This window comes from Anas platyrhynchos, chromosome 1 (genome assembly GCF_047663525.1).
Source record: "Anas platyrhynchos isolate ZD024472 breed Pekin duck chromosome 1, IASCAAS_PekinDuck_T2T, whole genome shotgun sequence".
Taxonomy (NCBI): domain Eukaryota; kingdom Metazoa; phylum Chordata; class Aves; order Anseriformes; family Anatidae; genus Anas; species Anas platyrhynchos.
Window position 1 is genome coordinate 82,788,259 of NC_092587.1, and position 27,867 is coordinate 82,816,125.

The 27,867-nt window shown below is 40.3% G+C and overlaps 3 protein-coding genes across 4 annotated transcripts in view; 2 read left to right on the forward strand and 1 right to left on the reverse strand.

Annotated features, from left to right (window-relative positions):
* Window positions 1-9,743, forward strand: part of KPNA1 (karyopherin subunit alpha 1) — a 54,811-nt gene extending 45,068 nt beyond the window's left edge. For both annotated transcript variants that reach the window (XM_027449713.3, XM_072043586.1), the window contains exon 14: window positions 3,036-9,743. In XM_027449713.3, the coding sequence (XP_027305514.2) occupies window positions 3,036-3,223 (188 nt within the window). In that variant the 3' untranslated portion in view covers window positions 3,224-9,743. The remainder of the gene's footprint in view (window positions 1-3,035) is intronic.
* Window positions 9,744-10,891: 1,148 nt separating this feature from the next.
* On the reverse strand, window positions 10,892-19,644 carry FAM162A (family with sequence similarity 162 member A). The gene is made up of 5 exons (XM_027449714.3): window positions 19,501-19,644; window positions 18,327-18,452; window positions 15,980-16,088; window positions 12,833-12,941; window positions 10,892-11,135 (listed from the first exon to the last, which is right to left on the reverse strand). Exons 1-5 carry the CDS (start codon window positions 19,514-19,516, stop codon window positions 11,040-11,042), a joined length of 456 nt encoding a protein of 151 aa, XP_027305515.3. The 5' UTR covers window positions 19,517-19,644; the 3' UTR covers window positions 10,892-11,039.
* MIX23 (mitochondrial matrix import factor 23) lies at window positions 19,586-27,013 on the forward strand. Its single transcript, XM_027449715.3, has 5 exons — window positions 19,586-19,716; window positions 20,019-20,144; window positions 20,681-20,827; window positions 23,787-23,846; window positions 26,721-27,013. The coding sequence occupies exons 1-5, from the start codon at window positions 19,666-19,668 to the stop codon at window positions 26,769-26,771; spliced, it is 435 nt and encodes a 144-aa protein (XP_027305516.1). The 5' UTR covers window positions 19,586-19,665; the 3' UTR covers window positions 26,772-27,013.
* The last annotated feature ends 854 nt before the right edge of the window (window positions 27,014-27,867 follow it).

Sequence of the window (27,867 nt, forward strand, 5' to 3'; positions counted from 1 at the left end):
GGGATTTTTCCCTAATGCATTGTTCAGGCAGTGACAGCTCCTCTCTTCTGTATAGCTCTTTTTTTTTTTTTTTTTTTTTTTTTTTTTTTTTTTTTTTTTTTTTTTTTAAGCACAAAGAACACAGCAAATATGCTTGCTCTCCACTTTATGAATCTTGATCCTCTATCCTCTTTGCATACTGCTCTGATGGGACATTCTGTCTCTAAACTCACAGCTGCCCTTAAACTTTCAAAAATACTGAAATGACACACAATTCATATTTTATCTATATGGTTGTGGTGGTTTTACCCAGTTGGGCAGCTGAACTCCACCACAACTGCTCTCTCACTCCCACCGCTCGAAAGGAAAGGGGGAGAAAACAGAATGGAAAGGGCTCAATGGTTGAGATAAGGACAGGTTGATTGCTGAACATTTATCATCATGGGCAAAACAGACTCAGAATAAGGTGATTTATATAATTTATTGTCTATTACTAACAAACCAGAACAGTGAGAAACTAAAAACAGAATTTAACAAAAAGGTAGTGCAGATTACGGATGATGAGGTACAGGGCTTTGGCTCGATGAGCATACTCATTATATGCAACCAGTGTCTTAATATTGCCTCTATTTCTCTACTTTGTCATGTTTGTTTCTCTATGATCTGCATTGATCCTACCATTTCCCTGTCATTGGCTTTTTCCCTAAGCATACGTTAAGTCCTACATAATTCCAGAATTCTGTTCAAATCCAATTCACTTCCCTCAACCTTAGCATAAGTCTTTTACTTGGTATGCAATGTAGCTTGCACAGCGTTCCGGTGAGAATTTCTTCTTTGGATTGGCTAAGTAGGTTTTGCACCAGTTGTAATGTATTAATTGTTCATTGCCTTAAAGGTAGTAGTATCAGATGGAATTGGTTGTCTGGGTCATTTTTTTTTTTTTTAAATATAAGTAGCCCTTAGTGAGATATCCTTAAATGCTCTGAAGTTCAAGAGGAGTAGTCTTGAGTTGTCCTGTAGAGGTAAAGTTGAAGGCAGTCATCTTAGACGTTTGTTAGCGTAGTTGACTTGTTATGCTTGTTTCCATGCTGCCCAGCACTGAAGCTTTAAGAAAAAATAAAAATGGGTTGTCAAGAGCAGTATAGGAGAGGATAGTAGCATGGAATATTGTTTCTTGATTAATATGTGACTTCCAGGAAAGAGCTGCATCAAAATAAGTTTTTTTTTTGGTGTCTGGTTCTAGTTTGTTTGTTTGTTTTTCCATGAAAAGTAAGCGGGTATTCTAATTTGGAGATGTTTTAGGTTCTCGAATGAGGTGTGGCAGTTCCTAGCATAAAGGTTTCATTTATGGTTTGGGAAGCCTTGATTAGTGGCTGCTGCATTCAGAGAATTGGGACAGCACTGCTGCTTCTTGAGTGACTGTGGGGCCTCATATATTTCCAAGTGTTTTACGAATTGTATTCTGTCAGCACTTGCTCATGATTCCTACGACTTCAGAGAATCACAGAATGGCCGTGGTTGGAAGGGACCTCTGAAGGTCATCTTGTCTAGCCAATTGCCCAGGACCATGTCCAGGCAGCTTTTGAGTATTTACAGCATAGGGATTCCACAGCCTCTCTGGGCAACCTGTGCTGGTGCTCAGTCACCCTCACAGTAAAAAAAAAAAAAAAAAAAAAAAAGTTTTCCTGGTGTTCACACAGAACCTTCTGGGTTTCAGTTTGTCCATCGCCTCTTCTCCTGTCACTGGGTATTGCTGAAAAGGGCCTGGCCAAGGCCCCAGATGGGCCTTGAATATCTCCAGAGAAGGAGACTCCACAACCTCCCTGGGCAGCCTTTTCCAGTGCTCCGTCACCCTCACCATGAAGAAGTCCTTTCGCATGTTGTTGTGGAACTTAATGTGCTCCATCTTGTGGCCATTACCCCTTGTCCTGCACCCACAAACCACTGAAAAGAGGTTGGCCAAATCCCTCTGTCTCCCATCTCCTTTCAGATATGTACGTATCTTAGTAAGATCCTGGCCGCACCTGCTCCTGAGCCTTCTCTTCTATAGGCTAAGCAGTCCCACCTCTCTCAACTTCTCCTTATGGGATAGATGCTCCCTTCCTTTATTCATTTTTGTGTCCCTTTGTCTTCTGTCACGAGTTACTGTGAGATCAGTAGTTCTCTTCACAGTATCATAATCTTAGCTTGGGATAGCCTCTGATGCGTACCCTATTTAACAAAAGCCACAGGTACAAACAGAACTTCCCTTCTTACATCAGGGTTGCAGAAACGTCAATACAATGCCAGATAATTGTTTCCTCTAGTATCCATACTCAGTAAAAGGAGTTGAACGAGAAAACCTCTACAGTACCCCATGTACTAAAGATTTACTAGGGTGGCTACAACTTGGATTTCATTATAGCCTCATTCCTACATACCAAGGATAGTTCCGTTTGCCGTATTTTCTGACTATGAGGCTTGAGTTTGACGACATGCTTGATGTGATTGTACAAGTTTAACTGCATTGTATATACCCATGATATGTAGTAGGTAGTGGAGTCTCCATTGTTGGAGATTTTGAAGACATGACTAGACAAAGGCACAGCTAACTTAATCTGCTATTGCTAGTAGTGCTGCTCCGAGCTGCAAGTTGGACTAGATGATTACCAAAAATGACTTCTGACTTGCAGTTAAGTGATTGTATAGTCATGGTCCTTGTAAACAAAAGTGCTAAGAACACACTTTCAGGAAACATGGTTCTAAAACTCTGTTCAGAAAAAGTCTTGAGGCCTGTTTTTTCACACATTCATTGATTTATTAGATTTTTGGCGTGGGAGGGGAGAGGCAGACAAATTATGGAACATTGTGCATTTGCAAAGGAATCCTGTAGTTCAACCTGATTTTCCTTGGCTGTGGAGAGTGTGAGTGTTGTAAAGGTCTCCATAGTGGGATCTTTCTTTTCTGAAGGTGGGAGAGAATTGCCATGGAATGTGATGTTCACAGCAGACTGAAAATGATCATGGCCATAATGCTTTTTCCGAGCTGTAACTTTTATGTGCTTCTTTTCTCTGCAGGCCTGGACAAGATTGAATTCCTGCAGAGCCATGAGAATCAAGAGATTTATCAGAAGGCCTTTGATCTGATTGAGCACTACTTTGGAACAGAGGATGAAGACAGCAGCATTGCCCCACAGGTGGATCTTGGCCAGCAACAGTACATCTTCCAGCAGTGTGAGGCTCCCATGGAAGGCTTCCAGCTCTGAGGTGCCCCCGTGCTGTGTGCTCCTCTACCTAGCCAATCCTGTTGTTGAGCCACAAGCCACCCGTGGAGTGATTCTCTCAATGTTTTCCATAATCCTGTTTGCGCTCATTCGCTTGCCTTGTGCACATGCTCTTACATACGTCCGGAAAACTCTTGGCTCCGTGGCAGGATGCCCCCTTCTTGGCAAGGGGTTGCCAGAATCACCCTTTTTCTCTAGATTCTGAACCTCTCCACTGTCATCTTTGTGGAGTTGAGGCACCTTTCTATACTTTGAGATATTCCCTACTCCTGTTACAGGAAAGTAATTCCTCCTCCACTAGCCCCCACACTCCTGGCATCCAAGGTAAGGCTGCCTTTCTCACGTATTTACTGCAGTGTGTGCCTGCAGCCCAGGGAGACATTCAGACTTTGAGAACGTAGCTGAATTAATTTCCCATACTTTTTTTTTTTCTTTTTTTTTCCCTGGATGCCTCTTTGGATGGCTGTGTGAGATGTGTTAAATCTTCACATGCAATGCATCTACTTTGCTATATGTGCCAGCTGGAGTTATTGGCATACAGAACGTTACAAATAATGGAATGAGTTCTCTGTCCCCTGCAACAACAGGCTCCAATGGACGTGGTTTCTGATTCTTAAGAATACTGAACACACCTGGTCCTTCCCCTTCTCAACACTGAGCTCTCAAGCTGGATTGCAGACCACTGTGGAGATTTGTACACCTTCCCAGTCTTTCCTCTCCATCCACAAAAAAAAATCACCTGTGAATTTAAGTCACTCTTACCACACCCCCAGAAATGACTTTCCAAACCAGCTTCTAGAAGGGAGAAACTACCCCCACTTTTTCTTGCCAGCACAGTATGATCTGGCCATGCCTACCTTAAAATCCAGCCCTTCCTGACTTCATATTTCAGAGTCTGGTCCTTGGTATTAGAGTTATGGTTGGAAAAAATCCTATCTGCCTCTTTACATTTTTACACAGCTTGACTTGAACAGATTTCTCTTCTGAAAAATTACACTCTGAAAACAAAATCGTAATTTGTAAAACTTAGCATAAGGAGTGTTAGATCTCCTTTGGTTTTCATGAAATGAGCTTCCTCTTCAACTCATGATAAGAGTCCTCGTGGTCAAGCCCCTTATTTAACAAATAAAATGACACTACATTCAAAAGATAGTAATGTTACACCCAGGTCTGCCTGCCCCTTTCATTTCATTTTTCCTTCTGCTGTTTACGGGACTTCAGGTGAATTAGTATGGAACATGTGGTTCCTACAGGTGACATCTATAAGGCATTGCTGACTGCATGACAGCTGTTACCCACAGCTGTAGACTGCTCTTCTGCTAGCAGCATGTTCTTGGCTCCGCAAGCTGCTTGGATCACAGACATCTGATGCAAAGGCCTGCCACTCCTCACTGAGTTCAGCTGACATTGACACCAAACTCTTCACACATCGGGAGATGCCATGTGATTGAAAGTGGCAGTTCCATTTCTGTAAATGCAATGGATTCTCCAGGCTGTCTGCTCCCCCTGGCATCGGGCTATGTTCTTGCAAGCCATTTGGGACGTTTGGAACACACATTTGTCCAGTGTAAGCATTTCAAAAATGCCACTAACATCTGCAGCGTCGTGTACCTGTGGTAAATGTTAGTGGCAGAACTGTCTGCAAGATCCTCCTTATGACTCCTCTCAGTGACAAGCCACTGCAAAAGCAAAACCAGCCCATTGGATTCAGAGTTTAAAAAAAATAAATAAAATAAAAATAATAAAATAACGTCACTTGTCAAACTGCTGAAAGAAGCTAGGCAAAGGCCTGAACATCAGCTCTGTGTGACCATTATTTAAATACAGTCTTCAGTTCTGTCTGTGCTTCAGGATGGAGACTCTGACCTGTGTGGCCACTGCAGAAGCCACCTGCTGCCTCCCTAGCTAAGCCAGATGGCCTCCACCTTCCCTCTCCCAATTATTTTCTCTAGTGCTGCTTTGTGCTGAAGGAACATTTAGTTTACTGCACTTGATCTGTAAATGGACTTTGATTCTTTGTAATTTTAGGGGGTTAAATTTGGTGGTTAATTTAAAAACAAAAAAACCCTCAATGTTGCCTTTACATCACATATAAATAACTGTGTTTCTCTTTTCTTGAAGGGTGATAGAAGCACTGATTAGTAGCAAAATCTTGTTTTAGCTTTTGGATTTTTTTGTGCTGGATTTTTTTACGTGTAAATTTCCAATAACATGTCATTTCTATAAGATTTGTTTAAAATCATTTACCTCTTATTGGATGGTATAAAAATGCTACATATTTTGTAAACAAATCTGAGCAAAGTGTGTGTGCATATATTCTGTATATTCATATATGTATATTCTGTGTATATATACACTTGTGTGTATATATACATATATATACACACACACCTGTGTATATATATACACACAAATATGTAGGTGTGTATATATATACATATCTATATATCTATATATCTATATATATATATAAGTGTTTTCTCTTCCAGGCTAGTGAAAACAATGTGGTGCATTGGCGTTTCCCTCCCCTGCCCCCAAGAAAAAAAAATGACAGTTGCCTCTAAATGAGTGAATTAAAAAAGAGTCCATTTAAGCTGAATGGTGTGCCTTCCTGTGTAAGGAGCCTAGCCAGTGTTTGTTACTTTTGCAGTGGATATGTGAATTCAGAGCAGATAAGTATAAATCTTTAAACTTGGTATGTTTGTTTGAAGTGACAGGCTTGGTTTGACACAGGTAATATTGTTGTCATATATACTTAGACTGTGTAAAGCATTTGACTGGTACTGCGTAATATTTTGATTGAAAACTAAAACAATACAGAAGTCAACATGGCACACATTAAATGGATTAAAATGTGGCTAACTCATAGGTCTCAATTTAATTTTAAATGGTGCTTAATTGAGTGTATTTTCATCAGGATCTTCCAGCAACCAGTTCTTGTCCTTGCTTTACTTAGCCTTATTAATGACTTGAAAAGAAATACTACTTCTAACAAACGCTGCAAATTATATGAGTATGGAGGGGAGAAGACATATGAATTATGAAAGGAACAGTTTACTGATAGAGACTGATCAGAATTACTTGGTAAACCAAGGGCAATCAGACTGTTTGCATTTGATAGAGCCAAATGTGTGGTGTTACATTACCCATCTAATAAATGACATTCAGGCCACATGCGAAGGACTCTGTTTTGAAGGAAAAGTGCTCTGAAAAAGTCTGAGGTTCATTATACATTATCACTTGAATACTGGTTACCTGACATGATTCTGTGTGGCTAGTGTAATTCTCATAGGTATAAAAAGAAATCTTTTAGTAGAAATGGGGAATTATGTGAACTTCACGTTCAGCTTTGTTGAAACTTTTTTTTTTACAGGAGCATTCTCAGTGTTGCTATTTTCACTTAAAAAGAGACACGAAACTGGGAGCAACAACAGCTGTTAAAAGGTGTGAGGTTCAATTCAGATGAGAAAAAAGGCATTTTTTACCCTCAAGAATAACTGCCAGACTGATACGAGAATAACAAGTATTACGTTTGCTGTTAGAAACATTTCAACCAGTATTCTCTGCTTTCCTAAAGAGTATGTTGCAATTCAGATGGAACTAACTCAGAGAATGCCTGTAGCCTCCTCCACTGTTTGCAGTGATCTGTTCTTGTTTTGTGTACAGCTAGGAGGCAGCACCATCTAATAAGCAGAGGATATGCCAGGAAACTGTTTGATGTCTTTGGTTCTTCTCTTAGCTCTGCTATGCAGGGTATAGTGCCAGAAAAGGGATTTCACATATTCTCTGCTTCCCTTACCGTATAAATGGAAGTTAATGCATTTGTTTCTGCTTGTGGAGACCCCATGTAGGCAAATTCCAGAAGCCTTGTGAGCTGCTAAGGTGAGAAGATTCGTGAGAACCAAGAATTTCTGAGTTGTTCTTGGAGCATCACTAAGGAACTGTCAGGTTTTAACAGCGCCAAACTTTACATTGGGCATTAGGGCAAGGAAGATGCAGGATTGTCTGGTATTTTTATCTAACCGTCCTGTCTGCAGACCTGTAATGCCTTCAAATGTTGTGTTTGTTGGGGCAGCAAACAGAATTTTTAATTCTTTCTGTTGGTAAAGATCCCAGTAGAATGTTGCACACAGGGTTCTTCTTTTAGATTCAGGAAGATACAGGAGGTAGTGGGGCAGAAAGTTAACAAAATTTCAGCAACTAAGCCAGGACCAGTGTTTGGGGCTTCTGAGAATACACCACGGAGGCAAACAATCATTTACTGCCTAGAGACTTCAGCCCATTCTTGTATTTCTGTGTTGGTTCTTTGAAGCCAACTAAATACTGTTGGTCAAAGTCTCTTCTTTTAATCTTAAGGGAAGACAGGAAGACGTTGACCCAGAAAGACGTGTATTCCTGACCCTGCATTTCTGTAACATCAGCGCTAAGATTGTTAAGAACCAAATCCCACCACCCAGTTCTGAAAGTGATGATGCTCCTGGTGATGCACCTCTGTGCTTTCCTAAGGATTTGCGGGGACAGATATCTTACTTTTGTGCAGTTTTCAGCTCTGTGCCAGCTTTAAGTACTTCCCCATGTCTTCCAGTATGGTTTCTTTTCTTCTGGGATTGGCACAACACGTCATTAGTACTTTCACATGCCAATTTTAGCTAGCAGGCGTTAAGGTTTGTTTGTTTGTTTGTTTTTTTCAGATGCCTGTCTTAGTCAGAAAATAAACAGTGTATCTGTGTACTACTATTACAGTGACCATAGGGCTCCTGCGTGGTCTTCTGAGGCAGCGTTCAAGTTGTGAGATCGATCATTGTATTGGGAAGTATCTGTTGCATCTGGAAGAGGTACAGCGATAAGGCATATGGTGTAGGATTAGTGATTTTACTACTTAGAATAAACATAAATGGTGTTGCAGACCAAGCCAGAGGGGAGAAGGGAAATATTTTTCTAAGGGCTTAATATATTCCATTTCATCAGGCACTGTTATAATAGCGTAGGCTAAAGCTACGACCTCATCAGGTGATGTGGGGTGTTCTCCAGTCAGCTAGGCTGGCTGCTTAGGCAGAGACATGAAGTTTTTAAAACAGTGTGTTCGGAAGTGCTTTCTTAGAAGCTAGGAAGTACTAGGAAAGAGGTGGTTACTTTCATGGTCCCTCTCAGATTTTTCTAGTATGCTACTTGCAAAAAAAAAAAAAAAATAAAATACTGCCATGGTTGGGAGTGAGCTGGAGAAGGCACAAAGCCCATGCTCAGGTTTTTGAGACCATGAAGCCTACATGGAAGCTGAAAGAAAACAAACCAGTGCAGTGATAAACAGGTTTTATGGTAGATCCAGAAATGGTGGTGATACCAGGCATATAAGGAAAGGATATAAGGATATATCTCTCCTATGAAGAAAGTCTGAGAGCTGGGGATGTTCAGCAGGGAAAAAGCTCTGGGGTACTCTGCAACTCTTTGCTCAGGCAGACAATGACAGGACAAGAAGGGGGGATTGGCTTTAAACTAAAAGAAGAGATTTAGATTGGATGTTAGGAGGAAGTTCTTCACTCAGGGTGTGAGGCACTGGCACAGGCTGCCCAGAGAAGCTGTGGATGCCCCATCCCTGGAGGTGTTCAAGACCAGGTTGGATGGAGCTTGGAGCAACCTGACTTAGTGTGAGGTGTCCCTGCCCACGGCAGGGGGGTGGAACTAGGTGATCTTTGAGGTCTTTTCCAACCCAAGCCATTCTATGACCCATATGATGTGACTACTAAATGGAGCTTCTGTCAAACTAATGGACCAGGGTTTGAATTTTCGAGTACGTGGGCATAAAGCTTATAGATATTTGAGCAAAATGTAAAACTATTGATCATTGCTGCTCTGGGCATTGCTTTCTGAGTGGTATTTTACATATTTTTATTTGAAATGCTTTACCACCTGGATGAGTCCGAATGGTTTTATATACAAAACTAGATGAGGTACCTTCTAGCTCTGTTCAAAGAATATACTCGGAATATACTGCTTCTTGAAAGCAGAACACTTTCTGGTTTTAAGTTCTACCATCACCAAGCTAAGTCAAATCACCAGTTTCTATCTGTGGTAACCTGAAATATTGCCTGAAGTTGATGTTTTCCTCCTTGGTCTCATTTAATAAATGCACAAGCACAGGCACATAATCTGGTAAGACTTTTTGATTCTGACCTATATGCTTACTGGTGTAGTCATGAAAGATCTGTTCACATACCTGCAGTGGAATTAAGCATGACTTGCATTCAGTATTAACTGAACGGACAAACCTGTGGGAGCTGGCTCTGCTTGCATGACAGCATACTTTTAATAATTGTCTTAGTGAGAGTCTGATAAGGGGTTGTAGCATCATCTGATTGCTTTAAACTTCTCTGGAATGACTGTATGGCTTCTAGGATTGGTTAGATCTCTGTAGTATGGGTAGCCAGAAATGCAATTCATAGAAAGATGGACTGAAGCAGTTATTTATTTTCTATCTGTAAAATAAAGGACAAAGTACTAGAGAGGACTGCATTAGATACCTCATTATTTCTTTCCAATTATAAATACAAGGTTTATCCTGCATTTTTGAAGGGCTTTTAATTCAGTAATATTGCTAATTTGTAGTAGTACAAGAAAAACTGAAAAGATTCAGGAAAAATAATCTGCCTCCCGCAATCAGGATATTCACAAACTACATCTGTCAAACATGCCTCTTCTGTTTCTGGAGTCCCCAGGGGCCAGTCAGCATGCAGTCCTGGGAAAATACATGGTTTTGAACAGTCCTGATGGTCCTAATCTACATTTCCTTCCAAATGATCTGAAAGGAAGAGGGAAAAATACTGGTCTCCAGTTGCTGTGTGCTGTTTAGCATGAACAGTACGTGACGCTTCTGGGATGAATGCCAGAAACAGGGCTACTGGGAGTTGCTCTTTGCAGGTGTTACTGGGTCTGCTGCTTCTGAAACTTGAGGCAGGTGATCTTTATGTGGGCTAGCAAGTGAAAGTACAGGTGGCATTTTAAAGGGAAAATATGCAAATAAGTCCAAATAAATTTTGGAAAAAAGGAGCTTGGCAGCAGAGAGAAGAAATGCTTGATTAACTTTCTTATACTCATGTGCCTCTAAGTAGCATATCTGATAGCACAGGCTGAAGTTATCAATCAGTATTTGTCAAAATACTCATCTCTGTACTCTTAACTTGAATTTCCTCTCACCTCACTAGCAACTCCAGTGTAAAAAATGTTAGGTTGTCGTGCAGTACATCGTTTCTGTGGTATCCAGGGTATCACTCCTTTTCCTCTTCTTAGCAAAGAAGACAAGTAATCCTCAACTTATACAGAGGTAGCCAGAATATACTGGACCTGGAACAAGTAAGTAAGCAGACTTTCTAATAACTTCTGATCATTTTGACCATGTTAATGCAGTCATGTAATTATTCCCGACTCAAGGACTTCCTTAATAGTTTTTCTCTCTTACACAAAGAACATACAGAAAAATTTGGGCAGCCTGTAACAGTACAGAATACGTATAGCACCACTCTTTCTAAAGGGACCTGTAGTAGTGATAGTGGATGACGTTAGTTATTACTTCAATTAAGTTAATGAAGGAAATAAAATTACATGGCTTGAAGAAGAGAGTTGGGAGGAAAGGGGAAGGTACCAGGAAGAAAAACAGATGTTTCTGTTTTTAATGATCACAAGTATTCATTCTTGAACACAAGAGTACAGAACATACAAGGATGATGTGACTATATCCTCCTCCAAGAGCTGAGGAGGACTTCAGGCTTTTCTTCCCCCATCCTTGGTTTCTCCATTTCTTCCTCTACGGTTTAGCAGATGTACTCTGAGTAGCTTCTTCTTTCCACTGAGCTTTCTTCTCCAAGTTTATGCTTGTAAGTGATTCATGCCTTTTTATAGCCTACAACATATGACAAAGAAAGAAGCAGAAGGTGTCACCGAAAGTACCACAGAAAACAATTGTAGTGATATTTCCCAAAACAATTCACAAAAACACTGAATAATTTTTTTCAAAGTATCTGGCCTATCACAGAGAACTACCATAGCACAGTTCTGTCAGCTTTAGTGACAGGAAGAGAGAAGGTTAAAATACAGCATCTAGAGATTAGTTTAAATTTATCATTTCTCTGGGAATAAATTAAGCCCTTCTGTTAATGGCACTAGCAGATGTATTCTGGGCTTCTAGTCAATATTTAATATTAATCTCTGGTCCTCAGAAGTCAGAGACACTGGAAAAAAAACAGAAGTTAAATAGATTCCAGCTGCTGTGAAAACAAGGGTCCCAAAGCATCTCTCCTCTTCCGGTGTTTGCATTCGTATTATGTAAACCTAAGAGGAAAATGTTCTGGGAATTATCAGTCATTGATTTCTTCTGCTAAGGCAAAAGAAAAACCTTTCCACTGATTTCAGAGTAATGCATCCTTTTCATTTTGATAGGCAAATGCTGACAAGTACAAATGATACTTGACACTTAAATAATTTGCAGTGTTTTATTAACTAAGACTCAGTTAATAACGTTTCACTAGTGACTTAGTTGTCAATAAAAAGAAGATTGGAACATAGTGATCAGAAGAACGGCTGCAGAGAGAGGAAGCATACACTATGGTTCTGTCTGTATAGATGCTTTAAGAAGTGCAGGGTTTTCAGCTTCTAGTCATTCTTAAAAGAATGTAGTGGACTGTATTTCTATTAGCCCTGTGCTTTTTTTTTTTTCCCCAAAGCAACGTAACAATAAGTTGCATAGATTATATTCATGTTCTTTGACTTTGAGACGAATGATGCTGAGACTTCAGTGTGCAAAAAGTGCTCGTTTCTTTATAAAAACAACAAAGTTAATAGTTTACCAATTATGTTAAAAAGCACAAAATTAAAGCATGACTAACTCGTCCTTCACTTGGAATCTTAAACTTTACACTTCCTCACCTCAAATGATGCAAATTAAATCACAGACCTAGTTTTAGATACCTTTTAGATATCTACTTCTTAGATATCATGACAAATTATATATAAGTGAAAGACGCTTGGCATCTACAGGACATGGAAACTTTTCTATAATATAAACTTTTTTTTTCCAAAAATTAGTTCCATCCACAATAAAGAGAGACTTTTCTACTTCAATTAAAGGGCACAGAATTACTGCTGACCACCTCCCCACTGTTTACAAAGATTTTGAGATTTCTGTGAAGAAATACACCCATGTGCTGTTTCTATTACGTTGATTCTTTAAGCATTGCAGTGTGTAGAGAGGTGTTTGTAATAAATCCACAAAATGAATGGTGTATGGATCCTATAGGCCCAAGGAGCATTTACTTGCCTACCAGACTGTCAGAAGAGAAGGTTTTCTGTCCTTTCAAGTTCTTGCAGCCTGTCAGCAAAACTGAGGAATTAAACTAGTACAAGATAAGATTAAGTACTGCACTGAGGGGCAGGGGGGAAGGACTATTTTTGCTTATATGGTCTTAACAGTGACATCACCCTTTTCTGACTTGGGAATTAATTAGTGAGGGTTAGGGAACAAGAAGGACAAACAGTACTAACAATCCAAATGAGTTTATATTGAGATCCATTTGCACTCACCAGCCAAAAATTTGTGCTTACCTGCTTCCCTCTGATCACCATCGCTATGCATCCCAGTATAGTCAAGGCAATCATTACATAGCTGACCTTCACACGCAGTGTGGTCTGTGCTGCTCTGATTGCTTCAATCCTCAAGAAATAATAATAAAAGAACAGACTCATTACTGGAGACCCAAATCATTGGCTAGTTGTTTAATTTCTCCTAGCATGCTACCTGTATAATCTAGGTATGCCCTCTGTGTATAATGCTAACAGTACTTGGCTCTTTCCACAAAAAAAGAAAAATAAATTTAAAAAGGTTTTAAAGGAATGGGAACATCTGATTCCTAGCTACTTTGGGATATACAAAATCACGGTAACAAAGGGCTTTCTTAAAGCTGGAAACAAACCCAATGTTTTAAAGTATTGAATTATTAGGGAATGCAAGGGAAAGAAGGCTGCAGTATTTAATTATGTATGTTCACTGCAGGGAGGACAGGAAAAAGAGAGGGATGCTTTTATTAATACTAGTTTACTAACACTACCGCTTCCTAAAGTCTGTGAAGACAGCAAGTGCCCTATCCATACTAGAACTTCAGTGTATTTTAGCACTGTAAAATATGCACGTTCCCTTGATAGCAGAAGCATGGTAAAAAACATCTGTCAGCAGGAATAAAATATGTTGTTTAACAGTCTGAGCTTCTTAGACAGAGGTAAATACCTTCACAGCTTAACAGTTCTTTCTGCCTGAGGTTCAAAATGCTTTCAGTTATGGTACTGTCTATTTTCCAAAGAAGGCTTCCTCTACTACAGCATTTGATAATGCTATTTTTAGATTTCACACTGTCTGCTAGACATAATACTCCTAGAAAATCTGGATAGGACGTGGTAGAAGACCCGTGGTTACAACTTCCCTTCTGCTAGGGGGAAACTAGAGAGGCATGGAGGAGTGTAAGCTTTCCAACATAGCTTTTGGACAGGTAACTCCTTTAAATCTTTTCCATATTTCAGCATGCTTATCCAGATGTACCAGTAGCTGTGCCACTTCTTTAGGAAACCTGTTGCCTTGTCTATGGTTATCTTAGAACACAGAAGTCCTCCACAAGAAGAATATCAGTTATTAAAGTCTTCCAGCTGTACTGAAGATCATTCTACCAACCTGCACCTGAAATACTACAAATAAGAAGTTCATATAAGGAACGCCAATGAAGTGTAAAATTTCCAGATGTTTTCCAGTGACTTAGTCCTATATATTTAATTCTCCTTGCAGAATTTAGAACAGTTGACTTTCTTGTTGAGGAAGTTTAATATTCTCACCGATTTAATTTTGCGTATTATAAAATTACAGGGGACTGGAGAAGCATTAACGTAACGGCACAAAAATGCATCACACGAGGTAATTATATGCTAAGCCTAACATGGATAATAGACTTAACAGAACTGGGAGGCTAATACTGTACACAAACACCAGTAAATATGTAAACATATCACATTTTAACCCTTCTACTTGGAGGAAAAAGACACCAAGGGATCCACGATGGTTCAGTGTGCTAAATCACGTAGGACCTGAGAACTAAAAACATTTTGGTCTTTTGAAGAGGAATGTGAGAGTGATTTGATCACCATTTCATAGTACTGATCTGAGAAAACTTCTAATCATAGAGAACATGTCGATCTAGCATCAAGCTAGCAATTTAGCTTCCAGGTTATTTGTTTTTGCAAATAATTTGTGATGAACAACTTTGGTTCTTGGCTGCACTTAAGCTGAAATGCACAGATTTAAAAACTATGAGTTTTTATTTTTGAGTTACCTTGTGTGTGCTAGACTATACGAGAGGAAAAAGTAGTTATCTGAATGCAATTTTCACTTAAAAATTAATTCAGTGGCTAAGATTAGCTTTTATTTTGTTTAATAAATTATTTACTTTTAATGAACATAACTTGCAAGATATGGTTGTATCACATGCCCTTACAACCCAATCTTACGCGGTTTAGACAAAGAAAACAAGCTTTTGTGTTTTTATAGTTCTTAACCGTCTTTTCAACTTTGGCTGAACTATTTCCCTAAACAAAACCACTGATTCAACCTGTGCACTTGCAAAAATGATCAGCTTTTATCAGAAGTTGGTTTGTCCTTTCAATAAAGCATGATTTTAGATGCACAGTCAATGCCTTCACTCAGTCTGATAACTCTTTTCTTAAAAACACTCATAACAGGTATTTTGTATGCAAAAATATAGGAATTGACATAATTTAATGTTTTAATGATTTAAAACTTTATTTCAAGCTTTAATTTCAAGAAAAATGGTCCAAAACAAAACTGAATAATTTTCAACATTGTGATACATTTAGAAAAAGCTTAGGTACATGGGTGTATTTTCAATTCCTATACTATGCATCCAAACAGAATATCTTTAGACAGGAGCTACATAACTTGCTCACCTAAGTAATAAAAGATTGACTCAATCTTTTGAATAAGTATCTATACATAGAAACATTAGAAGCGTATTCTAAGAGATAACAACTATACTAACACTAGAAATGTTTTTTAAACTAATAATTGCATTTTTTTAAAAACTTTGATCTTCATTTTAGATAGGCAAAATAGAACATCCAGTTTTATTTTCTACATCGCACACAGGACAAAGCATTGGCATTTGTGTTTCGCCAGCAATGGGGAAATTTTGACTATTTTATTTTTGCAAGGGAACCTTTCCACTATTTGTTAGTTTAAACGCCAAGAGTAAAGAAAGTTGGCCTCTGCCATCCAGATATTCATTAATAAATATTTGAAATGCATTTCAATTATTTTATGGCTATATCATGAAAATTTCATGCATTAGGCTTTGACATACTAAGAAAAACACTATGGAAAGCTCACACCAATATTTACAAAAAGCTTTTTTGATTGGAAGAATAAAGATTAATTGAAATGTGTTGTTTTTCTAATGAAACAACTGATAGGTGCTGGCCATCCCTTCAGAAGAATCTAAATACATGTATATCAAAATAGAGAGTTCCCCGGGTTGTATAATCTTATCTACAAGGTGATACAACAGTCACAGCAGCATAAGAATTTTCAGCTGTAGAAACCCATTCCTGTTAAGAAAAGGTATTTATGAATTGCATTCAAGTAACATATTCCTGTGAAAATAATGCTTCTCTTACAGCTTCAAAAGTGACACTTACGAGACAGTCTCTGGTATATCCTCTGGTTTTTTGAAATGGCCTGCCCACAACAAACATTTTTTCTCCCAGTCTGTCGGCCTGTGTCCAGGTACCCTTAAAGCAGACCGACCTAAAATAAAATAAGGTAAACAAACAAAAAAACCCACAAAAAAATAGAAAGTCAGAAAAGTTGAATTGCCGCAGCTGTAATAAACCAGTTAGGTTGAGCAATGAAGTACAATTACTAGAGTAGGTTACAGAACAAAAATTTATCACGTAGTCAGATTAATGAACTTCTAAATATGGATTAAACTGAGGCCATGGTAGGAAAGCCAAATCTTGCCCAAGGCAAGCTCTGAATATTTACAACTCTAAATTTATGGAACCTGCTCCATCATCTATGCTTCCTAAGCTGCTGTGATATAGTTTTCTACTACATTTAAATTAGTTTAAAGAAATTAAATGAAATGAAACTGTTGCAAAAAAGCCAATATGCTGCACCATAGCATAAGAGTATTTTAAGTTTTACATGGACTGTAGGATTTTATCTTATTTGGAGATATTACAAATAAGTTACTATAAGTAAAGATAAGATCCTTAATTTTCAGTTCAGTGTTTCAACCTCCAAATACAAAATATTTAGAATAAAACAGGAAGGTTTTTCTATACATAACATTAAAATCTAGCATACAAAGTGCAAAAATATGCATTAAAACAACAACAATGGGATGTGTTCTTCATGGATGTGTTGCTTAGTGGATTCATAAATGACCTAGGAAGTAGTGTTGGATACACAGTTTCCTGACAACGCTATGTTATTGAGAAGATGACTAAGGGTGAAGATCTGCAGGACTTCAGAATCCCAACTCAGTGAAATCCAGTGAAAATCCCTCCCATTTATGTAAGTAAGAAGCAATTCCAGTTCACATACAAAGGACAAAATCTAACCTAACCATTATTGCTGCAAAGTAAGTCCTTGGGGTTTCTAGGAGGTTTTGGGAAAAGTTCAGTAACAGAAAGGCAAAAAGGCATTATTAGCAATGACAAGGAAATGAACACAGGCCAACACAATAGCTTTAATATGCCACTGTATGAAAAAGATGGCTCCAGCATTTTGAAAAGTGTGCAAAACGCTGATCCCTCATCTCAAAAACAGTCCAGCTAGAATGGGCACAGAGAAAATTCTCAAGTGTGATCACAGCTATTGAATGACCACCATGTAAGAAACAATGTAATAGAGCGAGACCCTGCAGCCTGGAAAAGCACTAACTGAAAACTCCTTCATCACAACGGAGGGTGCCAGAATTAACCTCACATTGAGAACACAGATTGGAATGACTGTCTGGAGGGAAACAGTGCGTACCAGGCTCAAAACCAAACACAAGCCTGTACTTATTTTCTCAAAGCACAGTTCAGCTGAGGAGCTCCTTCCCAGAGGCTGTGGATGCTAAAAATAGATACAGCTTCAAGATACTGGGAAAATTTAGGAAAGAAAAATCCAACAAGGACCATTAAACAAAGACTTCACCTCTGGGACAGCAGCCTAGGTAAGAAACACTATGTTTGCCCTGTTTCTATATTACTTCTTAAAGCCTTGCTATTGATCACCATTCCTGTTAGTCCTCACAAAAATGTAAGGGCCCTCCTTCACTGGCCACTACTGGAGAGTGACACTGTTAAACAGACCTTTGGCTGAGTACCTAGTATGGCTGAGTTACTGATTTTATTTTTTTTTAACACAGATGTATACAAAATGCTTCACATCTGGATGCTGCTTTTATCTCGCATCAACAGGCCAAGTAGGAAAACAGTTATAGAGGAGTCTGATTAGAGCGCCAAAACTGTGCTCTAATCAGTTACAAAATGTCTCAACACCCGAGCTTTACCTGACCAACTTCACCTTTAAAGACTAACTAAGCCAATGATCGAGACTGACTCTTTCCTACAGGGCATGTTCAAATTTGTGAACAGCTGGAACTGGTTCTACTATGTAAAACTGCAAAAGTATTTTATCTAGTATAATATTCCTAAACACCGACAGTTTATATTGGGGCTGAACAGTCTGTTCTAGAGCACAGATAAGAGCCTCAGAGTGCAGGGCTGTACATCAAATACATTACTAATGATCTGCTACAAAGCAAAAGCTGTGTTATTGTCACGAGACAAAAAATTGCCCCCTGGCTTTGTTAAAAAACAAGATCTCATTGCTAATTTTAATGTCCTAAACAGCCTAAAGGTTAGAATTCCCTCTCACAAAATCAGGGATATTGGAATACATGTCTGCAAAACGCCTGTTCAGATGACTGCAGCCCGAGTACTTAAATATTTCAAAGCATGAAACGTGCCATGATCTTTATCAGAAACTTACTTCTTGGCTGAGGTGCACCTTCTTGGAGAGGTTTGCTGCAAAGCCTTCTGTTTACCTTCAGATCTACTCCTCTAGTCAACCTCAGAATTGAGGGAATGTTTCTTTCCAGCAGTTTAACTGCCCTGTCTGGAAGAGAAAGCAGAAGAAGCAAAGGGGGTTAAATCTAACTCAGAATAGTGAGAATGCTGGAAGTGGAATGTAGGAGGTTGTTTCTCCTCCCCACCTGCAGGGGAAAATCAGAAGTAAAAGCAGCGGGTACAAACCTAATACTGTGCAGATTTAGGCTGCAGATTTGTAACTGCAGATTTAAGCAGATTTAGAAAGAAATTAAGGACAACTCCATAAACCATCGCTGGAGCTTACCTGTTAAGCACACGTAGGAAAACCGGACCGACAGATTATAGCCTACGAGCAATTTCTAAGACGTGCTACGAACTTATCACCACTTCAAGGCACTTATCTATTCCTAGGCATCAGGTACACTTCGGGCAGGGCTCTTTCAAGGGCTGTGCACCAGGATTTTGACAGCCTCGTCACATCCCAGAAGTAAGTCAGTGACTTGACGGGGGGCTACCACGGCAGAAGCCGGACCCCGCAGCGCTGAGATACTGCACCGGGAGGCTTGTAGAGGAAAACAGAATCACAGAATCACAGAATTTCTAGGTTGGAAGAGACCTCAAGATCATCGAGTCCAACCTCTGACCTAACGCTAACAGTCCCCACTAAACCATATCCCTAAAAAACCTTTCAAATCACCATTTGGCGAGAAATTTCTGAGGGAAAAAAATGAAGTTTTGGAGGATAAAGGGCTGGTAAATATATATATATATATATATATATATATATATATATATATGTAAACGGGTATTTTTTTTTAGTATTCTTTATGCTGGAAAATTTCTCAAGTATAGGAAAAAAACTATTAAAAAGACACCCTCAAAACCAAACCCATCCCCAAGGTTTTCTGAGGAGAAAATACAAAACAAAAAGGTACGAACCTTCCCCCCCCACCACCACCACCCCCCTCCCCTCCCTTTTGACTTTTTAATCCAGCTCGGAGACCCCCGGGCTTCAACCTCCAGCCCCCCCGGCGGCCGCCCGGCCCCACAGACCCCCCCTAGAGCCCCCCGACCCCCATCCCGGCTCCGGGCCCGCTGCAGGGCCGTGCACTCACCGGCCCGGCCCCACATGGCGCTGCCCGCAGCCCGCAGCGCGGCGCGGGGCCCCTCAATGTCACCCCCCCCCCCTTCTCCCTTCCCTCCCGCCCCGTTCCCCGCTCCCCGTCCCCGCCCGGTGCCGCCCCGGCCCCGGCCCCCGCTCCGCCCTCGGCCTTGCCAATATGGCGGCGCCCAGCAGCGCGGCGGGCTGTGAGGACTTCGCCGAGTTCCAGGTAGCGAGAGCGGGGCTGGGGGGGGCCGGGCCGGGCCTCCGGGCCTCCTCCTCTCCCCGCCGGGGGTCGTCGCCACGCGTGGCCGCCCGGGCTGCCCCCTCCGGTCCCCCTTCGGTCTTCCCGGCCCTCGCTCGGCGGGTCGCCCGGCGGCAGCCCCCGGCCGTGTGTGTGGGGCAGGCAGGGGGCGCAGCAGGCCGCTGGGACGCCCTGAGGGGCGCCCGCCTGCCCTTCGTGGCCCGGAGTGCATAAGCGTTTATTTATTTATTTATCTATTTATTTATTTATTTTGTTCTTTGATGCAGGAGTTGCTCAGGGTGATGAGGACGATCGACGACAGGATCGTCCACGAGCTGAACACTACGATTCCTACGGCCTCCTTCGTCGGGAAAGTCGACGCCAGCCAGACGTGTAAAGCGCTCTACCAGTCTGTAAGCGTCCGTTTCTTTAACCTCCAGCTTATTTTCTGAGTTTTTGCTCCGTTCGTTAGCCGCTAAAGCTGCGCACCTCCTTTTCTAAGGAAAAGACCCTTGATGCACCGTGCTTTATGCATTCATAATGGCACGCCTGACTTCCCTACGTAGCTAAACCACACGCATGCGAAAGCTACTTCACTCTTAAACCATGCTGTGGACTTGCTTGTCCTGCAATACCAGTCCTTTGAGGTGTACTGCAGACACCCCACTTTCTTTTAAAAATGGGTGCTGGTGCACTTTTGTGGTCCAAAAGTCAAAGACTCTTATCGTGTATCTTTGACTTTTACCATCAGTTCATGCCGGTAACTACTGCTCCAAGCAACATTGCTTCCGTGTAGATTATAGAGTTAAAGGGAGTTCTGCAGGCATAGCAATGCCTTAACTTCAGAAAGTCTCTTAAATTTGTAACTCAGATTGTAACTCAGAGCTTTTTTTTTTTTTTTCTTGGGTAGTTGACCTAGTTGTTGTGACTTTGTCTCATCCCCACTTAGCTGATGGAAGCTCACACCAGCAGAGAGAGAATCATCAAAAACTGCATCGCTCAGACTTCCAGTGTAGTGAAAACTCTCAGAGAAGAGAGGGAAAAAGCACAAGATGACGTAGCGTTATTAAAGCAACTCAGGAAAGAGCAGACAAAGGTGAGTGGTGGGGATTTTGTGAGGTCACTTGGAAGTCAGAGGGAGTCTTTCCCAACTTGAAAGATATCCATGATGGAGGGAACCTGAAGGGGGTTCTGACTTAGGTGATGTTGTCCTGGGTTCTTGTCAGATGGGTTTGTGAGTGGTATTTTCACTAGCACTCAGAACAGAACTGCTTTTATCCTGTAAATTGAACATTTTTGGAGATTCTATTACACAAATGCATAGCAAAACATGCGTGCTCTTCCAGAGTGGACTCTAACTTTCACTGACTAGCGCCACTTAGTGTACAACTCAACTGGGGCTTGTTTATTCTCTTCAAAATACCCAGAGGTTCCTTTTGCCTTTTTTAAGATTTTGTGAAAAGTAGTCTATCTGCAAATGGTGGCTGTGTGCCAAGGTGCAAATGCTAGAAGATAATGAAATGTCTTTCACGTTTGTCTCTTGCACCACACAGTTGCACAGACTTAAAGCTGTCCCTATTCAACATCACCCTGAGAAGCATTATTCTTACTCAGTGTATTAACTGGAGTTCCTGTCCACTGTGAGGAGCTGTTAGTCAACCTTGAATTCCACTTAAGCCATTTTTTTGTTGTTTAGTGTTTAGCTTTTATGGTGTGAGAGTGATTTCTGGGCTTGCACAAGAAGTTTTAATGTTCAAACCTTCTCAACCTTATGGCCTCTGGATGGAAAGCGAATTCACCAGAGGTGAATTAGATGGACTGTCAGAAGTGGAAAGAAGTGGTCTTTTGCAGAGCACTTGAATGCTGATGCAGTTGTAATTGAAGAGCTTTCTGGGGAGATGACTTGAGTTCAGGGGTTCACAAACCAGCATCTGATTTTCCCAGGCATTGAGCATGTTTGACATGCTCTCAGAGAAGTGCTCTGTTGTGAGCTCAGATTTGAAGAACCAAATCGCAGGCAAGTGGTTTTGTTCTTAAAGCCTAAGTTACAGAACTTCTAATAAGCATCCTTATTACTTTTGGACAACTGAAATGATAGCTTAGTATTTTCTGTAAGTTTTTTTTTTTTTCCCAGAGTCAATTCTTTAAATCGCTTAGTTACTGAGCCCGAAACCTACCGCTGAAACCAATAGGAGAATCTCAGTGATAATGTTTAATAATTGGACGTGATTTCAAATTTTAAAAACAATCCGTAATTTGGAAACATCCCAGAAATCCTTTGATCAGATGACCTCAAATTTGCACTTGATTTTGAGAGTGGTTTCTTCTCCATTTCTACTTTTTTCTTCTCCTTCTTCATGAGTTCATTTTTTTTTTTTTTCTGGAACTCAAATAAGCTCTCTTGGGAGAATGCATCCTAAAGTTAAGATTACTCATTTTAAATGTATATTTGTTAGAAATACAGATCTGTTCTTTATACTTTTTGCATACTGTTAATGGTACAAATTGGAGGACTTTGTATAAAGTTACTGCTTCTAGGTCACTACTTAAAAAACCTTGGAGCTGTGTGGGTCTAGCAGTCAATTCTTTCAGGTCACTTACATAAAACTATCATTTGATTATTGTATAAATTTGGTATCATCTTGTGATTCTGTGAAAATAGCCACCCAAATTAATTCTCCAAGTTCAAAACATATAGCTTAACAAGTATTAGCTTTATGAAGTGAATTAGGGGGGTCTGCTAAAAAATATTGGAGTATGTTTTAGGAGGAGAGGGGGGAAAAATGCAAATTTAGAAACAAACAAACACCTGTATAGCCTTGTTGATTAACTCTGATTGCACTCCTGTTTGGGTCTGTAACCCTAAGCAACAGGCTGAATAGTAGTTTTGCTGAGGCTTGGTGTCAAAGCTGAGTTATGTGACGATGCTGGCAATTGTAAACCTATTCATGTATTCCGGCAGGAAAAGCCCTTCTTTGAAATGCTCAAGATCTTTTGCAGTTGTGTTATAGAGACTAATGCTGGTCATCTAGCAACCCTGGTAGTGCTGGGTTATTATTTCAACCAGTTTGGAGTCCTTTTGAGTATGTAGAAGCTCATCCAATACCCGTATAAACTGTGTGTGTCTGGACATCCTGCTTGGAGTTTTTTTTTTGTAATGTAATTGCTCTCTTGGTTTGTATCTGTTCACCAGCTCTCTAGTTGGAGCCACATAGTTAAAATTTATTCACTCTAGAGTCTAAAACTCCAACAAAAATAAATCCCAAACATAGGCATAAATGGCAGTTGGGCTTTAAGTCCTCTACTACTGCTTCTGGAACGTGTGGCAGGGTCAAATTCCCACAGGTCATCTGAACGCAGCTGTCACGAGTGCCCCTTGGAGTTACTAACAGAGGTGAAAAAAAGTTCTCACGGATTGAGCGAGTGCTCAGGAACTGCTTATTGTGCTATTTCTTGGATCTATGTAAATCTGATTTGTCCTACTGTGATCACGTACCATAGTAAATGGTTCAGAGAACATGAACATATATGATCTGTTCTTGTAGATCCTTTTTTGGTCAGTGCACAGAGTAGATGGCAAAGAAAGCAGAGGGGATGTCTTCATGATCTTAATCCTAAATCAAGAATCTGATTCATTTCTGTCATAGTTTGGTTGCCAGCTGTCCTATTTGACTCTAATAATGCATGGGTGGAAGAATGAGAACTCCAGGCTGCAAAGCTAACCCTAGCACTACCATTCCCTGTGCTGAGTGCTTGAATTTGGCGTAGTTATTTTTGTTGGTGAAGCTGTGAAGGTTAATCAGCTAAATGCTGGCAAATCTTGGTGGGCAATATTTAAAAGTGGAGAATTAGTAACCAGAATTAGTAATTTCTGCAAGGCTTGCATTGCAAGTCTGCCTTCACAGTATGTCTTGTGGACAACTCTAGCATACCCAAAGCATTGGCTGAATGGAGGGACCAGGCTTTCAGGATGACCGCCTTCAGTTTGTACCATTGGATGGGATGCACACCTCTTACTGGCTTTAATCTGTTTCTTTGTTGATTATTCTCTGCAGTTGAAATTGATGCAGTCGGAGCTGAACGTCGAAGAAGTGGTAAACGACAGAAGTTGGAAGGTACTCAGTCATTTACCAAAGTGCTGTGGTTCTTTGCCGTGGGTTTGAACTGTCCTGTGCTGCAGGTGTGGGGCTGATGCCTTAGGAGGCAGGTGGACTAGAGATAGGTGGGGGCAACACTGGGGAAAGAAGGGAAAGCGCTCAGTCATTTTCCTATTTGTAGAAGCAGACACCAAAGCTTCTCAGTTGCGCTGTGAAGGGAAGAAATGTGGCTGGTTCAGTGGGGAGGAGGGACTGTGAAGTACTCCCTGCGTATTCTCTTGCTGCAGCATTTCACTTCTAGCATGCTTTTGTGCTTTGTTCTAGCTTTCTAGAGTTCTCAGTTCTGCATAAGTAACCTCGTTCCCTTGCTAAATGTAAAAGATTTTTTACCAATAGCTAACACTGGCTGCAGCTCCTTTCTTAATCTCGGCTTTAGGATTTCAGCCCTGAAGTTTGCATCAGGATAAATGCAATACAGCTTTAAGTCTTGGGTGTTCTTGGAGGTCTAGTCACCATAATAGAGCTCCATGGAGACTGAACAGATGAGTGTTTAAAGGGTTTCCCAGTCAATACCAAATGGAAAAAGCTAGTCATGCCCTTAATTAATTAGTCTATTAAGTTTAATGAATTTAGAGCCAGCTCAGATAAAACTCAGAAATGCTCTATCTTTAACAACACACTGCCAGTGGCGAACATTTCACGGCAGCTCTACTGTCAGTTTTATTTTAAAAAGGCACAGGGTGAATTGGGTTCCAAAATAACACATTTGCCTTAGTCTCTCTATATCACCTTTATCAGCAGAGTGTTTTGTATTACTACATAAGACATCAAAATCAAACTTTTACATAGCAACATGCATTTTAGGGTATCTTGGACAGTGTTTTTTTGTCTGAAAAAAGTAATACTTCACAGGTAGACTATAGGAGTTAATTGGACTGAGCAACACACTGAGATCTGTGGGTAGATGACCTTAAAAGTAGGAGGCAGTGTTAATAAGATTGTAATATTGATCTTCCATGGTCTAAAGAGGTACTGATAATGATGCTTTCAAAGTTTGCGTGATAGCAAGCTGGAAATTGAGATTTTTTTTTTTTTGGTATGTTGTTTGATGTGAGAGTTGGCCTTACAGTGGCTTAAAGTGTATTTCCAGTACCCTTTAAGACATAGTCATATTAAATGTCTTATATAGTCATATTAAATGACTTGGACAGAAGTGGAACAGTCTTCCCAGTATTAAAATTCTTCTTTTAGGAAGAACTTCTTTACCGAAAGGGTTGTTAGACATTGGAACAGGCTGCCCAGGGAAGTGGTGGAGTCAACATCCCTGGAAGTCTTTACAAGACGTTTAGATGTAGAGCTTAGGGATATGGTTTAGTGGGGACTGTTAGTGTTAGGTCAGAGGTTGGACTCGATGATCCTGAGGTCTCTTCCAACCTAGAAATTCTGTGATTCTGTGAATAGGAAATTTTTTGTTGACTGTTGATTTCTGCTGTTTCCTTCTATCAGTTACCTGATTTTGGATCTTTACACACTCCTAACTCTTCCAGAGCTTTCAATTGCATGTGGGAATGTAGTGAGACAGGCTGTGTGTGCATGTGAAAGAAATTATATCACAACTTCCATGTTTTCTTTAATGTGAATTGGTTTGTAATGTGTCTTTCTTAAAGTGAACCAAATTTGATGATAAGTCAAAGATTACTTAAAAATTGTTAGGTATAAATGCATAACTAAGGCATGCTGCATACCTTGCTTTTGTTGAAGTTTGCCATTGGTGCTGAATAAGGAGATCAGTTGCAAAAGCAGACAATTCTAGGAAGATAAACTTTAAAGTAACATTTTAAATAAGACGTGTTACTTCCCCAAGATGACAAGACCAGTCACTTTGCATGTGAAGCCTAAGGGAGACTTCACAAAACTTGACATCCTCAACATCACAGGCATTTGGAGATCTGAAAAGTACCTGGATACCCTGGCAAAATACATCGTTGTAGGAGTGCTGCTGGTGGACATAATAACCACCAGTGCCTCAGCTTGGTGCTAGGTGGAGCTCGTGCTACACTCCAGGATGTATGCGGGATAGTTTGGCGCCAAAACTTTAAATAACTAAATCCTGTGAAAACAGCCCCAGTAACTTTGGTGTGAGTCTGTGTGTGGTGCTTTCGATTCAAACTGCTGTAATTTAATGACTGGCCCACGTCAGGTTAAGCAGGCTGTTTGACGAGGTCTGCAAGTTTGAGCTAAATGAAAACAATCTTCAGGTTCTGGCTCTGTGTGCTAAACTTTACCCAGAGAAAGGTGAACGTGGCGAGAGCAGAATGCCCTTTCTGAGGGGATGCTGGCAACATCAGCATCCCCAGTCAAATAATTAAAAACAGGACCACTGCTTCCAAGAACACACACTCGCACTTCTTTTTAGCTGTCCCAACAATGTAAAGTGTGTTTGCTCAGGAAAGAGAAGAACGTGATGTCCCAGTTTCAATGCCACAGTGAACTTAACAAAACACAGCTGGTCAGGATCCTTCTGCTGGTCTTTTCCCTCCCTCTTTAGAACAGCAACAACAAAATCTCCCACCAACCAAGCAACCAAAAGCTTCAGCATCCTTGATAGTGACAGACCGCCAGGATTGTGTCTGCCCTATCTGAGGGAGAATACTGTTAGTGCTGTGCAGTCAGTCCCCCAGCACCAGGCTGCAAGCTTTGGATTCAGTAAAGCCAGGAGAGAAAGTGAATGGAGACAGATGCCTTGGTAAGTACCATTTATTGGTACAGCAGGGCTGGGCACCTCAGAGTGGGTGCTACAGGAGGAGACAGTTGCCTGAACTAGCTCTGAAGATCAGATCATCCCATAGACATGGACTTACTCACTTTTGCTCTTCTGTTTTGCTGTCTCAGGTATTTAATGAACGTTGCCGAATTCATTACAAGCCTCCGAAGAGTCAATGATGTTAAGTACTTTCCATCAAGGTGGTCCATAACCAAGAGAGCCAAACTGGAAAGAGACCTTGGGCGAGCTGAACTGGGACCCTCCAGAGCCAGGAGAACCCAGTCCTGTTTTGTTTTGGACCTACGCTAGCTGGAATCTCAATTTAAATAATTCTCCTCTAATTAAGAGAAAACAACTCATCTTTTGTACAAAATATGTGAACAAATGAGTTTTATAGTATTAAAATAATTTTCAAATGGAATGTGGTATCTTTCTTAAACTTCAAAGCTTCAGGAGCCCAAGAGGGGAAGAAAATGTTGGGCTTTTGTTTGTTTAAAAAAAAACCAAACAAACAGCTCTGAGCAGTGTGGACAGGGTTTTCCCAGAACTGGTGCTTGGTAAGCAGTCATTGAACATGGTGCGAAAATTCAAAAGGAAATAAACATTGCAGAATGATAAGTAACCATAGTTTCAGCACCCATCAAAGTAAGAAGCCACCAGCCTTATTTTGAATTACTCAACACTAGCAACATTGATTCAAACCCTGCCTGTGGATACAAGTTTCCTTTGACTTCCCCAATGCTGACAGGCAGCATCTGTTGCAGCTGCTGTTACACCTTTGTTACCATGCTCTGGATTTTTTTTTTAAACACAGAATGTGGTGTTGATTAAAACTACTTTGTGTTGGAAATGAAAACATGTATTTGAACAGCATTTAGGAAGGAGACAGCTAACTCTGGTGTCCCTATTCCACCCCTTTTTCTAAAAAATTAGTTCTGTAGGTGAATTATATCTAGAGAAAATAGCTGTGCATACCTGATACTGCTGAGTCTGCTTTTTATATTGTATTTAGAGAGCTTTAAATATAACACCCCTGCAGTAATACAGCAAAGAAAGCATCATTTAAAACTGGAAAAATATGACTAAAGTGAAATTGCTGTGATTATATCTTCAGTTTTTTTGTTTTTTTTTTTTTTTACTAACTCTGACTGACAAGTCAAATGGACTGCTTGCTTACCAGCTGTTTCTGTTAGAGTAATAATGCTTAAAAAAACCAACATTGATCAGAGCCTTAAAAGTACAGGCATCATCTCGCAAACACTTTGGAATTCAGTT